This window comes from Podarcis gaigeae, assembly GCF_964106915.1.
Source record: "Podarcis gaigeae genome assembly, chromosome: 2".
Classification (NCBI taxonomy): Eukaryota; Metazoa; Chordata; class Lepidosauria; order Squamata; family Lacertidae; genus Podarcis; species Podarcis gaigeae.
In genome coordinates this window covers 125,111,674-125,127,720 of record NC_139679.1, presented here as the reverse complement: position 1 = coordinate 125,127,720, position 16,047 = coordinate 125,111,674, and the positions used below count along the sequence as shown (strand labels likewise).

The following is a 16,047-nucleotide window of genomic DNA, read 5'->3' as shown; positions in this document are numbered from 1 at the left end:
GTTAAAATTCATCTTGTTTGTTTACCTGTGTCTCATTTGTAGTGAGAGACATTTGTAGTGAGACACATTTAATTTGTAGCATACACATTTAAAATGTCTTTCCCTACCTCCCTAAATCCTGGCAGTTTGTTAAAGGTTCTGGGAATTCATTCTTTGTGTTTTGAATGTAAATATGTGTTGTATGTATAGTCTTTTGTGAGCACCGCCAGTGTAATGTGTATCTTATGCTGCCCGCAACAGTTTCTGTCATTCCTAAATATGTGCCTCCAGTCCCAAAACTCTGGACCCCCATGAATCGGGGTGCTGAATGCTGCAGTCACAGCCAACCTGTTTCTCCCCATGATTCCTTCTGGGCTCTGGATTCTTCTGTGACCCAGGGGGGTTCACAACATAACATTACAATATATAAACCACAGAACACATAGTAGAAATAACAACCACAGCAAACCAGCAAACCCCTCTCCCACAACACATTTCAAAGGGCATCAGATGTCAATCAGCCAAAGACCTTGAAGAGGAATGTTTTTTGCCTGGTGCCTAAAGGTGTATAATGAAAGTGCCAGGCGAACTTCCCTGGGGAGAGAATTCCACAGACGGGGAACCACTGCAGAGAAGGCCCCTTCTTGTGTTGTCACCCTCCAGAGCTCTCATGGAGGAAACACACAAAGAAGGACCTCAGAGGATGATCTCCAGGTCCAGGTAGGTTCATATGGAGAGAGGCGGTCCTTGAGGTATTGCGGTCCTGAGCCATTTAAAGTAGCGGTCCTGAGCAGTTCAACTCCTTCAGTTGCCAGTTGTGGCTGGGATCTCTCCTGGCCTGCACCTATATTCCCTTTCCTCTAAGGAGCTCAAGGTGACCTATATCGTTCCCCTCCTTCAAGAGCCAGTGTGGTGTAGTGGTTAAGAGCGGTAGTCTCGTAATCCTGGGTAACCGGGTTCGCGTCTCCGCTCCTCCACATGCAGCTGCTGGGTGACCTTGGGCCAGTCACACTTCCTTGAAGTCTCTCAGCCCCACTCACCTCACAGAGTGTTTGTTGTGGGGGAGGAAGGGAAAGGAGAATGTGAGCCGCTTTGAGACTCCTTAAAGGGAGTGAAAGGCGGGATATCAAATCCAAACTCTTCTTCTTCTTCTTCTCCTCCCCCCACTTGATCCTCACAACAAGAACATCCCTGTGAGTTAGGCTAAGGCACAGTGTCTGGCCCTAGTCCTCTTCTCCCAAGCCCTAGTGCAACATGTTAACCACTGCACAACACAAAGTTTGGATTAATACACTTTTTTTAGACCTCAATTTTTCTACAAAGCCCAGAATAGCAGCACCATCATGTATAAAACTGCCTTCTACTAAGTCAGGCCATCAAGCCTAGCATTGTCTTTACTGAATGGCAGAAGCCATCCAGGATTTCAGACCAGGCTCTCTCCCAAAAGCCAGAGATCGAGCCTGGGACCTTTCACATGCAAAAGTAGGTACTGAGCTTTGACCCTTCCACACAGGGCAAAATGGCTACTTTGGCACTATCTTCTCGACTTCCCCAAGAAACGTGGCTTTGGTGTACCAGGCAGGTGAACCATTCACCAGTGACATGTCTCTGCCTCCCTCTACCACCCAGCATGCTTCCTAGCCAACTCAAGGGCAGGTGGTCCAGTGTGTGAAGGAAAGAGAAGAATCCGTTTCCCATCTCGCCCTCCCTCCAAGGTCCTACTCTGACTCCATTGTGGCTGGTAGGGCAGAAGGCAGGGAGCCCAACAGTAGATGGCGCCAGAGCAGATAACTGGAACCAGAGCCAGGAACAGACAGAACCAACCGATTCAGGTTTTGTTCTTGCCTTCCTCCCTTGCTGAGTTCTGCAAGGGCAACACGGAGACTAAGGAGGAGGTGGCAGCTGATAGCGAGGACCATCACCTGGGCTGTTTGTAAGAAAGCAGGCAGGAAACGGGGTGGAGGCAGTGCCCCCCTTGCCCATATGGACCACCCTCCACTGGCTGTTTGGACTGACCCAGGTGCACTGCTTTTCTCATGCTCTTGTCACCAAAGTTTGGGCAAAACACTCTCTCACACACAACCCATGCCAAATTTAGAGCCACATCTGTAATCCCTCACAAACATATTTTCCTCCAGTGCTGCAGCTGCCACAATGATTTCAGGATGTTGTGGAGATGAGCTTCCCTCCTAATTATAGTTACATCAAAATCATAGTGATTTATTCTTGCCAAAGCTCGAGAGAGATTTCTGGAGATCGCCTAGACATTGGAATAAAGGCCATCGTGAGGTTATCCGTTGCGTTCTTCCAGGGGGAGGGGGGGGGAGTTGGTGCACAACGTATCTCCTGTGTGAGACACAAACTGAGGAGACACAGAGCAGGTGAAAGGGAGGGATGTGTCTGCTTGAAGCTGAATGCCCCTGTAGGTGTGAAGCCGCTGTGGGTTTCGCCTTGCAAGAGATCTTCTGATTAGCAGGCCATCTTCTGATTAGCAGGCTCTGGAGGAGAGACAGGTGCAGGAGGCAGAGCCAGGATGGTCCCCTTGCTGGTTCTGTTGGTTCTGCTATTGATACCCCACGGAGTGTGTGGGAACCTGAAGGCAAAATGCCCCTTGAATCTGAGCATAGAAGAAGAAGCTTGGAGTTACTTCCGGCCTGGAGATTTCCTCATTAGCGGGATCATATCTCCACAATATCCTTTTAAGCAAAACTTATACGACTTTTCTCGGCTCCCAGTAACCAACTTTGACCGGTAAGTCATTATATGCTGATGGAAGTTATGCGTCTCCAGTTTACAACAGAAATTGTCCCTGGATCAAGGCTGAGGACCACCCAGATGTTGCTGGGCTGTCATCCTGGGCCATTGGGCATGCTGGCTGGGGGCTTATGGGAGACCAGCAACAATTGCAGTGGGGGCACAGGTTCCCAAGATGCCTGACCTATTTTCTAGTCCCCTTTGTCATCCCTAGGAAGATGTTCCAGCTGCTATGATGCAGTGTTGCCTGTTGAAGGATGCAAGTAAATCTGTTCAGCAAAATGATGCATTGAGGTGAGGGTGTCACTCAAGTCATGCAATTTCTTGCAGGCAAACACACACACATAGGTTTCTTCCTGGCCCAGAAACGCATGCAAAAATCCGTCCTAGGATTCCATCCTGCCTCCTGAGACCTTTTGTGTTGTGTATTTTTCAGTGATGAGCCCTTGTAACAGTGACATTTTAAACCTGCTCTGGGAAACATTTTTGGCAGAAGTGCCAAAATGAATAATAATTTATTTTTAAAAAATCAAGCCAGGAAGTCATAGGACCCCCTCATTACCAGTGTCAAATCTCCAAAATTTGAGAAGTTTTTTGAACAACAACCAACCACAAAACAACAACTTCAACCCACTAAGCTTCGTTCATAAGTAAAGTTGTATTGATGGTTTTGGTGCTTCCTCAACTGCACTCTAGATTAAGGTCACCAGATTTTTTTCAATGATATCCTCAGTTTCTTACTCCCTTTAGGCTGTGTGTTTCTTTCCCTTCTGTGATGGAGTGTTCATTTCCTTACTTTTATTGTTAAGTGGCAAATGGGTTTTTCATATCGCAAGAAGGGTATGACTTTTCTCAGTCCTCACAGCAGATGTACAGGCCATTATGTGGGGGAATCAAAACAACTGTATAGTCGCTGAATGATGAACAGTTGTTTTACATTTTTAAAAAAGTATTTATTTATTTCAGTTTCTCAGGTAGGCTGTACTGGCACATCTTGTCCTTCTTTTTCACCATCCAGGAGATCAACAGGGACCCCAGGCTCTTACCCAACCTCACCCTGGGCTACAACCTCTATGAGAGCTTATTCAATGCAATGATAACGTCCGATGCCATGCTAAACCTGCTTTCAGGTGGGGAAAGCAACATCCCAAACTACACCTGTGGAAAAGGGAAGGATAACCTGCTGGCTGTTCTTGAAGGGGCCAATTCTGTGATTTCCAAACACATTTCAATCATGTCAAGCATCTACAAAGTACCACAGGTATGAAGGGGAAGGGGCAGCATGGAGGGACAGAATAGAAATTCATAGGCATGAAATTCCACTTTCTCTCCAGGGAAATGAAGGCAGGGCATCCAAAACTAAGTTAAAACGCTGCAGATTGGATCCAGGGCTCCAAAACCCAGTCTCTGCCCACCTGGCATCCCACCCCTTGATGTTTCAGACCAGCACCAGTTTGTCCAATATTAATCATTTCAGGTTAATAAATGTCTGGTTCTTATCCTGAGACCAAAGCAAAGCACAAATCTCTTCCTTTCCTCACTAGATCAGTTACGGCTTCAATGCTCAGGCTCTGGATGACAAGTCCCAGTTCCCTTTTGTCTACCGGTTGCTCCCCAAAGAGGATTCCCAGTACGGGGGGATTGTCAAGCTGCTCCTGCATTTTGGATGGACGTGGATTGGCCTCATGGCTCCAGACAACGAGAATGCAGAGAGGTTCATGAATGCCCTGACATCTCTGATGATCCACAGTGGAATCTGTGTTGCCTTCACAAAAAGACTAACAGAAGGCGCTCTCTATGAAGGGTTCTTATCCGGGGTACCCTTTGCCATATGGAGACAAGTCAGTGTGTTTGTTTACTATGAAAACACGCGGATGGGATGGGTGACAATCATCACACTACAAAGAAGGATTTGGGAACATGTTGGAGCAAGGGTCTGGATCACAACAGGTTTTCAGGACATCAACGTGGTATTGCAAGGTGAAGGTTTTTGGTATATCCATGGTTCTTTCTCCTTTATAATTAAGACCCCCAAAAAGACCACACACGACTACTATGGACCATATTCCGATCTTCTTTATCAGTTTTGGGATGAATCAGATCGTTGCTCATATTCAAAGCACGCCTTGTCTGTGAAAGGTCAGATAAGATGCACAGAGAAGGAGCAGCAGCAGCAGCAGCAGCTGGAGCCTCTGCCCAAGGAGGAGCTGGAGAGAGCCCTCTCCCAAGACAGCTACAGCACTTACTTCCATGTCCAAGCCGTGGCGCACGCTTTACATGCTGCACGTTCGTCGAGATCAAGATGGATGTTGATGGGGGATGGGGGAGACAGGTTGGGACATCAAAGGCTGCAGCCATGGCAGGTATTTCCTTTCCCTCTTTGCAAACTGCAATGCACTTTCCAAACCGTAGAATTTAACTTAGTAGAGTCTCCAACATTGGCACTTGTGGGGATAAATGAAGGGCACTAACTTTATTACTGTATAGAAAGATATGCTGCTGTTTCTGCTAGTAGCCGCCCATCTAGAGATTGCCAGATGCTGGCAAATGGCTAAAAGCCTAAACATTGAAGCATGGTACCAAAGGGTCAGGGACACGGGTGGCGCTGTGGGTTAAACTACAGAGCCTAGGACTTGCCGATCAGAAGGTTGGCAGTTCAAATCCCCGCGACGTGGTGAGCTACCGTTGCTCGGTCCCTGCTCCTGCCAACCTAGCAGTTTGAAAGCATGTCAAAGTGCAAGTAGATAAATAGGTACCGCTCCGTTGTGAAGGTAAACCGCATTTCTGGGCGCTGCTCTTGTTCGCCAGAAGCGGATTAGTCATGCTGGCCACATGACCTGGAAGCTGTACGCCGGCTCCCTCAGCCAATAAAGTGAGATGAGTGCCGCAACCCCAGAGTTGGCCACGACTGGACCTAATGTTCAGGGGTCCCTTTACCTTTACCTTACCAAAGGGTCTGGTCAGTAGCACTAGCAGAAAAACTGACATGCCAAATCCGCACAGCCAAGGGAAAGGAGTGCCTCTCTTCCTTGCCACACTGCACAACAACTGCTTATATCTTTCATGAGACGGGAAGAATAGACAAGGACTCCCACACAGCCTCATGGCGGCCTTTATGTATGCTGTTTGCACAATGTGACAACGCATTTTAGCTTTCATTCATGATACTTTGCATGCTCTAACAGGTCAGCAATGCAAGGGCAGTCAAGATGTTTGTAGCAGTTCTTCTTTATCATTAAATTGCAAAATGAATCAAAAACATTTTCTGACATTCGGGAGTGAGGGGAGGGAAATGTCCATTTGTAAGGCAAATGCAATTGGTGAGGCATCTGGTGGAGGCCAATCTTTCTGCCCACTGTGGGTATGTCAGAAGAAAAACCTTCCAACTTCCTGTGGTTCCTCCTTGGTGCTCTGAGAGAGATCCAGCCATTTTAGCTGAAGTTGGACCCTCCTCAGCCTTGGCTTTGTCTCTGCTGAGCCTCAGCAAGCAGCTAGAACAAAAAAGGTAAAGGACCCCTGGACAGTTAAGTCCAGTCAAAGGCAACTATGGGGTTACGGCGCTCATCTCACTTTCAGGCCATGGGAGCCAGCATTTGTCCACAGTCAGCTTTCTGGGTCATGTGGCCAGCAGGACTAAACTGCTTCTGGTGCAACAGAACACTGTGACGGAAACCAGAGAGCATGGAAATGCTGTTTACCTTCCCACTGCAGTGGTATCTATTTATCTACTTGCAATGGCGTGCTTTTGAACTGCTAGGTTGGCAGGAGCTGGGACAGAGCAATGGGAGCTCACCCTGTCCCCGGGATTCGAACCGCCAACCTTCCAATTGGCAAGACCAAGAGGCTCAGTGGTTGGTTTTAGAAACAATGCAAAACAACTGAGGATAGAATAAAACATCATACATGAAGGCAGTCTAAGACAGAGAGCTTTTCATCATGTGAGGAAAAGTTGTTGAAACAAAAACGTTTTTCGAGGAAGCACAGATATTGTTAAATTATTGGAAATGTTTCTAAATCAATGTCTATTTGACCATGGGAGTGTAAGGAGTGCAAGAAGGCGGAAATTTCTGTTTCGTCCTTTGATTGTTGCAATCAGCGTTGCTTTTGTTTGGCTAAATGTGTGTTGCTCTTAAATTGTTTTCTAAAAATTGAGTAACACAACTGCTGAAACCACATTCACCGTTCTTGTCCCAAAGAACACTAAAAACCCAGATACTCATTATGGCATATACACTAGCTGAGCTTTACACTTGCCAAACTTCATGGGAGCTCAATGGGAGCAGGGCTGAGAGGTCTAATATGCTTTCTATATCCTGGTGTTTTCCTTGTCATTCCAGCTTCACCGTTTCTTGAGAGCAATCCGGTTTTCTAATACCTCAGTGGGTGAACTGTATTTGAATGAGAACGGGGAGCTGCCCGGCAGTTATGATATTGTGAACTGGGTGATGTTTCCCAATATGTCTCGCGCCAGAGTGAAAGTTGGGAGTGTAGAGAGAGAGACATCCGCTGACATAAAGTTCAAGATTAACCCCGAAGCTATTGTGTGGCCCCAACAGTTTAAAAAGGTAGGGGATACTCTATTCTAAGTGACACCTGCTAAGATGTAGCAATTTGTTGAAGACTGCAAATGGGACTTGATTGCAAACTTTTAAACACTTACCAGGGAGCAAGACTTACAGAATAGTGTGCCACATGGGAGCAGCATCAAAGGGGTCTCCCGTTTCTATGGAATGCAGATAGAGAGAATTGATGAGAATAATGATCTGTTGTGACCTTGACAGAAGCATTGAGGTTCAGACCCACTTGGAAGTTTCTGTATAACAGGGGTGATAAAGACCTAGTGAATATCCTCATAAAAAGAACATTGTAGCAAGACATGAGAGACGGTTTCCACCTCTATCCGACTCGCTCCGCATATGGTTTAACCACCTATCTGCCCTGCAATAAGGCAACACGTTGAATCTAGCAAGACCCTAAGACATAGAAAAAGAGGAATAATAAATGTAGAAACAAGCAAATAAATGCACCAAAATAGTATGCATCAAAAGAAAATTGCCTTGGGGTTCAGTGGAGCTCAGTGAGGAATGCGTTACTTGCAGGTTTCGGTGCTCGCAGATGCGCAGACGCTCAAAATGACGTCACATGCATGCGCGGAAGCAGCGAATCACAGACGCGGGTTGTGTTCACTTCAGGATGCGAACAGGGCTCCAGAACAGATCCCGTTTGCATTCAGAGGTACCACTGTACAGTATACTCCTAACACTTGTCTTATCAATTAGGCTGTCCCTCACTCCAGGTGTACTGAAAGCTGTCGCCCTGGATATGCCAAGGCAGTTCAAGAAGGAAAACCAGTTTGCTGCTATGCTTGTTCCCCATGTGCAGAAGGGAGAATCTCCACTCGAAAAGGTGGGTGACTCCTTATCAAGGGCAAAGGGCAGAGATTCATTCAGAGACAGACTCTGGGAGGGACTGAGAGGTATTTCATCATCACCACCATTAATTTATTATACAGTGGTACCTTGGGTTACATATACGCTTCAGCTTACAGACTCCGTTAACCAGAAATAGTACCTCGGGTTAAGAACTTTGCTTCCGGATGAGAACAGAAATTGGGCTCCGGTGGTGCGGCAGCAGCAGGAGGCCCCATTAGCTAAAGTGGTGCTTCAGGTTAAGAACAGTTTCAGGTTAAGAACAGACCTCCAGAACGAATAAAGTTCTTAACCCGAGGTACCACTGTATGTCTCCCATTTAACTGGGTTGCCCCAGCCACTCTGGGTCGCTGAATAGAGTTCTTGCTTTGCCCTTTTTAAAAAATCACCTCCCACTAAATGAAATACTTTACCTGTCAAAGCCCAAGGTTAAGAGCAGTGTCCCCAGTATGCAGAGAAAGATGTACAGTGGTGCCTCGCAAGACGAAATTAATTCGTTCCGCAAGTTTTTTCGTCTTGCGAGTTTTTCGTCTTGCGAAGCACGGTTTCCCATAGGAATGCATTGAAAATCAATCAATGCGTTCCTATGGAAACCGCCTTCAGACCAGGTCCGGGGACAGTCTGCCCTCCGACCCCTTCTGAAGGCTGGGGTGGGGGGGCAAGGGCTTTTCTTCCCACCCCCAGTATTTTAAAAAACCCCGGGACAGCGGAGGACTTCTCCGCTGTCCCGGGTTTTTTTAAAATGCTGGCGGGCGGCAGGGAAGCCTTTGCTGCCGCCTGCCAGCATTTTAAAAAAACCTGCCTGCCTTCCCGGGAGAGCGGAGAAACGCGCGTTCCCCCGCCTTCAAAAGCCGTCCGGGATAGCGGGAAGCCCTTCCCTGCTATCCCGGACCGCTTTTAAAATGCTGGCGGTGGGGAGCAAAGCCTTTCGGCCCCCGCCGGCCTTCCTGGACCTCTTCTGAAGGCCGGAGGGGGGGGAAGGCTTTGCTCCCCACCGCCAGCATTTAAAAGAGGTCCCCGGAGATTTCCCTATGGGCTTTCTTCTTGCGAAGCAAGCCCATAGGGAAATTCGTCTTGCGAAGCGCCTCAAAAAATGGAAAACCCTTTCGTCTAGCGGGTTTTCCGTCTTGCGAGGCGTTCGTCTTGCGGGGCACCACTGTACAACGAAGACTCCAGATGCACCTCTGGACAGTTTCAATTTTCTCTTCCTCAGATGCAAGACACTGCACCAAATGTCTGGAAGAGGAACATCCAAACAAGGACCATGATCAATGCGTTCCCAAGATCATCACCTTCCTGGCCTATGAAGGGTATTTGGGGATCATCCTGGCTACCTTTACCCTACTCTTATCCTCAGCCACAGGCTTTATTTTGGGAATATTCATGAAATACAATGAAACTCCCATAGTCAAAGCCAACAACAGGGACCTCTCCTACATCCTCCTCTTCTCCCTCCTGCTCTGCTTTTTGTCCTCCTTCCTCTTCATTGGACGGCCAAGGAAAGTGACTTGCCTTCTCCGACAGACAACCTTCAGCATCATCTTCTCAATTGCTGTCTCTTCTATCTTGGCAAAAACCATCACTGTTGTGCTAGCATTCCTGGCCACTAAACCAGGGAACAGGGTGAGGAGATGGCTGGGGAAGAGTTTGGCCAACTCCATTGTCATTTCCTGCTCCAGTGTCCAAGTTCTCATCTGTACCATCTGGCTAGGGATCTCTCCTCCATTCCCAGAATTTGACATGAGCTCCCAGCTTGGAGAAATCATTGTCCAATGCAATGAAGGCTCTGTGGCCATGTTTTACAGTGCCCTTGGCTACATGGGCTTCCTGGCTGCCATCTGCTTCACGGTGGCTTTCCTAGCCAGGAAACTACCTGGGTCCTTCAATGAAGCCAAGCTGATCACCTTCAGCATGCTGGTCTTCTGCAGTGTTTGGGTGTCCTTTGTGCCCACCTACCTGAGCACCAAGGGGAAATACATGGTAGCTGTGCAGGTCTTCTCTATATTGGCCTCCAGTGCTGGGCTCCTGGGCTGCATCTTCATACCCAAGTGCTACATTATGATACTAAGACCTGATCTGAACACGAAGGAGCACCTGACAGCAAAAGAATAAACTAAATATATATAGAGTCTCTGTGTGAAATCATTTGTCCTTCCATTTGTATGTATTCAAGGTATTGTCAATCCTTTTCAGTAGGTGATGCTGAGTTTGTTAGGATATTTCCGTTCCACCTTAAAAAGGGAGCAGGTTGTTGTGTCACAGCCTGCATATTTCCTGTTCACAGGATGTTTCTGTTTTGTATATAGCTGTTGTTTTTCTCTCTGTGTGCCTGGACACGCAGACAGGGAGTCATGTTTTTCCTTTGTTCTGACCAACACTGAATAAAGTTGTAAATAATGCTCTCCTGAGTGCATCTTTCGTTGTAAGAACTCTGCTGAAAGAGCGTGCACCAGTCCTTGGAATGTGGGAGCTGTTTCTGAGGCTTGTGTCGCTAATTGACTGATACTGCGTTTCTATGGGAGATTGATGGATCATCCGGAATCAACGTGGAGGCAGATGGCCTTTGTCTCCCTGGCAGTATCCCAACAGAGTTTTCATGCCATGATCTGATTATTATAGAAAGGACAACCACAACAAAAATTGCTGGCATATTGATAATTTTATATTATAAAATGAAAATGTCACACAGGACCTGGCATCTATATTAAGAGAATATTAATAATTCTGTAGAGCTGATAAACATACCATATGGGAGACTTCAAAGGCAATAATGAGAGGTCAAATTATTCAAAAGCTTCATATTTTTTTTGGGGGGGGGCACACACACCAAGGGAGAAAGCACTGAATGATGAGGTTGAAATTGAAAAACTAGAATTTGTTAAAAACCTTAAACTAGCTGCTCTTAAAATAATTATAGAAACTCAGAGCTACTTAGAAAGTAATCTCTTAATATTTGCTCAGAAAGATAGAAAAAGCTAAGGTTGTAAGGCAGTGTTTATTTGAAAAAGGGAACAAAGCTGGCAAATTGTTAGCACATTTTTACACAATCACACACTTATATACTTTCAACAATTAAAGACCAAAGAGGATAACAAGATCTGATGGGATCACAAATGAATTAATTTTTTAAAATAAGAAATCATATACATCTGATTGTCACAAAAAAGATGCTATTGATGCCTTTTTATATCTAAAAATAATAAAAACACAATGTCTAACCCAATCTGGTTGTGATAAGCTCCAATCTCTTATAACACTCCCTAAACTCTGCAGAATGGTTAATGTGTTAAAATGCAATGAAGCTCCCAGACTGGATAGTTTTGTGGCTAGTTTCAGAACTCACAGGGTTAAGGAGTTCTGAGTGACGTCTCACATTCCTGAGGCGTGGCCAAGGTTCGAAGCAGAGGGGAGTGTTTTTCACTGTCTGTTTGTTCCGGCTTCTCACGGAGAAAGAAGCAAGGTGAGCGCTCTGAGCCCAGGAAATCTCTTTTATTGTTTAACTGCATGAATAAAGAAAGAGATACATACACACTGATGTCTAAGTGTGTTTGTTCTGCTAAACACCTGGACAGCGACAGCTTCCACGCTGCGTAAAAGCTCTGCAATAGTGGCTGACGGAGGACGGAGGACCTGGAGCAGAGAGGCAGCTGGGAGGAAGTGTGCCGGGCTTCCATTCAATTAGCTGCGCCTAATTGGGGTCCAATCCAATTAGCTACGCCACATTTTCACAGGTTATGGGTCGCTGATTAAGAGCTTTGAAGCTGTTGCCAAAGGTGCCGGTGTGTGTTTAAAGCCAGCTGAAGAAACGCTGCAGCAGAGCTGAGGTCCTGTCTGCGTTTTGAGGAAGAACAGCTTGCTGGAAGGAGTTGAACAGCAAGGCCGGGTGCCGGACGATACTGGTTCCGTGAGTAATCTGGGGCCCCGGGAAGAGGATGGCAGACAGCCAGGTCTTTGAGGAAGTTCCGTTCGAAAAGCTTACTATCCAAAGATGGAACACTTGGGTCAGAAAAGTGAGGAGTTGGTTTTTGGCTACAGGGCTGTGGAATCCAAGCCAGAGGGAGCCAGCACCCCCCACTCCAGGTGCTGCTGGGACAGACGCTGCAGGCTTTCAGGCTGCGTTGCCAGAAGATAGCCAGCAGAGAATGCAAAGGGAGTTTTGCCTGTTGAAAGCATGCGTACACGCATCGCTGTTGCCTCATTTGGAGGACGTGGAGTCAGCAAGGGCTGCCTGGGAGGTGCTGAGAACTTTGTGTGAAAACTCAGCAGGAGGCCAGAGCCCTGAAGAAGATGTGAAAAGCCCAGAGATGGCTGAAGCCCCAGTTCCTGATCGCTTAGCCTCAAAGAGCGCTCATGGGCAAGTCGGGGGGGGGGGCGAAGAATTCCAAAGGCAAGTTTGAAAAGTTTTCCACTGTGAGTGACGAGGTGGAACGCCGTTTCAGAGGGGGCAGGGCTGGCACAGAGAGCTCTTCCGGAAGAAGGGGGGCCAAGCCGGCTGAAAGGAGCCCTGGGCAGTGTTTTTCCACTGTTTGTCGTCGCTGTTTTGTTTGCAATTCTCCTGACCATCTGCGTCGCTCCTGCCCCCACTGGGGTAGGGAGGCTGGACAGGATGTTTTGAAGGTCGCTTCCCATGGGAATCAGCTCAGGAAGACAGCCAGGCATGGGAAGGCGCAGGGACGTGACTTAGACAATGATGATGCTTATCAGCTGACGGCCTCACTTGCAAAGTTTGAAGACAGCTCCAGGAGAGACAATGACATATGCTTTATAATTGACTCTGGAGCGAACAGGCACCTGATAACAGAGACATCTACTGTCGAGATGTGGAATTGCAGATCTGTTTCAGCTGGGAAAACTGTGGAATTTGCTGATGGGACACAAAAACCCTTGTATAACATAGCAAATGTTTATCTTTCTGTTTTGCAGGCGCAGCTGGAAGTTTACGTGGTACCTGGAATGAAACATTGTCTTTTATCTGTTCCTTGTCTGTTACAGGAGGGGTATAAGCTGTGCTTTGAAAACAATGTTTGTACAATTTCCAAAGGTGGAAAGCACCTGGTCAGTGTTGCAAAGGGGCAGAATAATCTCTTTGTTCTTAAAACGCCTCTGAAGGGTAAGGGGAATGCTGAGAGGGCTCAAGCTATGCGTGCTACAGTTCCCACTCATGATTCATGTGCCTGTGCTTGGCACAGAAAGATGGCACATGGTACCCTAGAAGAAATCCAGATGTTGCAAGAGTGCACTAAGGGTTGCAAAATACAGGAGTGTGGCAGATCCCTAAAATGTAGGGCATGCAAAAGGGCAAAGGTAAAAGGGTGCAGTTATCCCAGGGTGGAGAGGGTAACCACAAAACCTTTTGAGCTTGTGCACACAGACCTTTTTGGACCCATGCCACAGCCAAGTCTGGCAGGGGCCAGGTTTCTGCTTACACTGACAGATGACCATTCCCAGAACTCCTGGGCCTACGCACTGAAATGCAAGGAATATGCAGCGCAACTGATTAAAAATTGGGTTGCGGAGGTGGAACTAAGGTTCTCCACCAAGGTGCAGGGGGTCAAGAGTGACCGATGTGCAGAGTTTACTGGGTCTGCTCTGCAGAAGTTCTTTCGCCAGAAAGGGATATATCATAAGGTGACGTCTCCTCAGGAGAAGGGCGTGGCAGAGCTCAGAAGTGAAGCTCTGATTAAGGCTACAGAGGTTTTGCTGTCAGACTCTGGTTTACCTCCAAGCTTTTGGGGGGAGGGAATTAGGACAGTGAATTTCACTATGAACCGGTCCTACAATTCAGTGGTAGGTGACACCCCATTCTTTATGCTCCACGGAAAGAAACCGCTGATACATTTCTTCCGTGCGTTCGGGTCACAGGCCTTGGTGCCGGTACCAAAAGCACTACAAAAGCAAGGTGGCCCTAGGTTCCAGAAAATGATCTTCTGTGGATATGAACCAGCGACAAAGGGATGGAGGTTTGCATATCCAGAAGGTGATCAGACCAAGCTTCTGGTCAGTAAACATGCTGAGTTCTGTGAGCAGGATGGTTGGTCAAAGACTCATGCAAGGCATGACATTCTCTCAGAATGTCTGTCTGACTCTGAGGATTCTGAGGAGGAAGGAGAGGCAGAGGTTGATCCTGTTGCTGACGACCAAGTTTCTGAACAGGGTCAAGAACAGGATTGGGCATCTCCACAGGTTGTTAAAAGAGAGCCCAAGAGTGAGCCTTCGTCTCCTGTTAGCAAAGTACAAAAAGCCCGAAGACGCGTTAAGTCAGAGGGGGAGGATTATGATGGAGAGGACACACCTGCTGACCACAGTGAGTCAGAGGAAGTACCTGAGTTTGTACCCAGACGGTCCACTCGCGCCACGAAGGGAATTCCACCTGAGAGGTTTCAGGTCACTAATGCGTGGGTTGGTTTCGCACAGTGCGAACCTGGGAGTTGTGAGGAGGTTCAACAGTTGCCTGACAGGGATGCCAGGAAGGGGCGCAAGGCATTGGAAAAGGGACTGATCTCACAGAGGTCTGTAAAGGTAAATACCCAGGTCGCCTCAGGACTGGAAACGAGAGGGGGTGTGGCTAGTTTCAGAACTCACAGGGTTAAGGAGTTCTGAGTGACGTCTCACATTCCTGAGGCGTGGCCAAGGTTCGAAGCAGAGGGGAGTGTTTTTCACTGTCTGTTTGTTCCGGCTTCTCATGGAGAAAGAAGCAAGATGAGCGCTCTGAGCCCAGGAAATCTCTTTTATTGTTTAACTGCATGAATAAAGAAAGAGATACATACACACTGATGTCTAAGTATGTTTGTTCTGCTAAACACCTGGACAGCGACAGCTTCCACGCTGCGTAAAAGCTCTGCAATAGTGGCTGACGGAGGACGGAGGACCTGGAGCAGAGAGGCAGCTGGGAGGAAGTGTGCCGGGCTTCCATTCAATTAGCTGCGCCTAATTGGGGTCCAATCCAATTAGCTATGCCACATTTTCACAAGTTTCACAGCCAAGTAATATGAAAAATTATTGAATGAATTAGAGTAATCCTTCAAAGTGACATTAAATAAAATTATGCTAAGAACCGTTTTTCCTAAAACATGGCAAATGGCTAGAATAGTGATCTCATATTTAAAAAGATAATGTCCAGCCGAACTGTCCTACACATTGTTAAATCAGGACTTTGTTTCACAATCCTAGCAAATAGATTAAATATAGTAATACATAAATATATAGCAGAAGATCAAACTGGATTTATTATGGGACGTAAACTCTCTTGAAACATATGTAAGGTGCTACATTTCATTCATGTTACCAATAAAGTGAGACAACTGTATGGCATATTATTATTTTTTGATGCAGAGAAAGCCTTTGATTGTTTGGAATGGGGCTTTTTATAGCCTGTATTCCATTATATAGGACTACGCAGGGGATCTATGGCCCCAGAGCAAATAACTGGAACCAGAGCCAGGAACAGAGAGAACCAACCCTCCCTCCAAGGTCCCACTCTGACTCCATTGTGGCTGGTAAGGCAGAAGGCAGGGAGCCCGACAGTAGGTGGCGCCACAGCCGATAACTGGAACCAGAGACAGCAACAGACAGAACCAACCGATTCTGGTTTTGTTCTTGCCATCCTCCCTTGCTGAGTTCTGCAAGGGCAACATGGAGACTAAGGAGGAGGTGGGAGCTGATAGTGAGGACCATCACCTGGGCTGTTTGTGAGAAAGGAGGCAGGAAACTGGGTGGAGGCAGACAGGTTGGTTGGGCAGTGCCCCCCCTTGCCCATATGGACCAACCTCCACTGGCTGTTTGGACTGACCCAGGTGCACTGCTTTTCTAATGCTCTTGTCACCAAAGTTTGGGCAAAACACTCTCTCACACACAACCCATGCCAAATTTGGAGCCGCATCTGTAA

General features: G+C 47.1%; 1 protein-coding gene across 1 annotated transcript; it reads left to right on the top strand.

Moving 5' to 3' along the window:
* Positions 1 to 2,512: 2,512 nt before the first annotated feature.
* On the top strand, positions 2,513 to 10,274 carry LOC310836131 (vomeronasal type-2 receptor 26-like; the record flags this gene model as incomplete). The annotated part of the gene is made up of 5 exons (XM_083721044.1): positions 2,513 to 2,730; positions 3,700 to 3,994; positions 4,278 to 5,096; positions 8,013 to 8,139; positions 9,376 to 10,274. The coding sequence occupies 5 exons, from the start codon at positions 2,513 to 2,515 to the stop codon at positions 10,272 to 10,274; spliced, it is 2,358 nt and encodes a 785-aa protein (XP_083577170.1).
* Between the last annotated feature and the right edge of the window lie 5,773 nt (positions 10,275 to 16,047).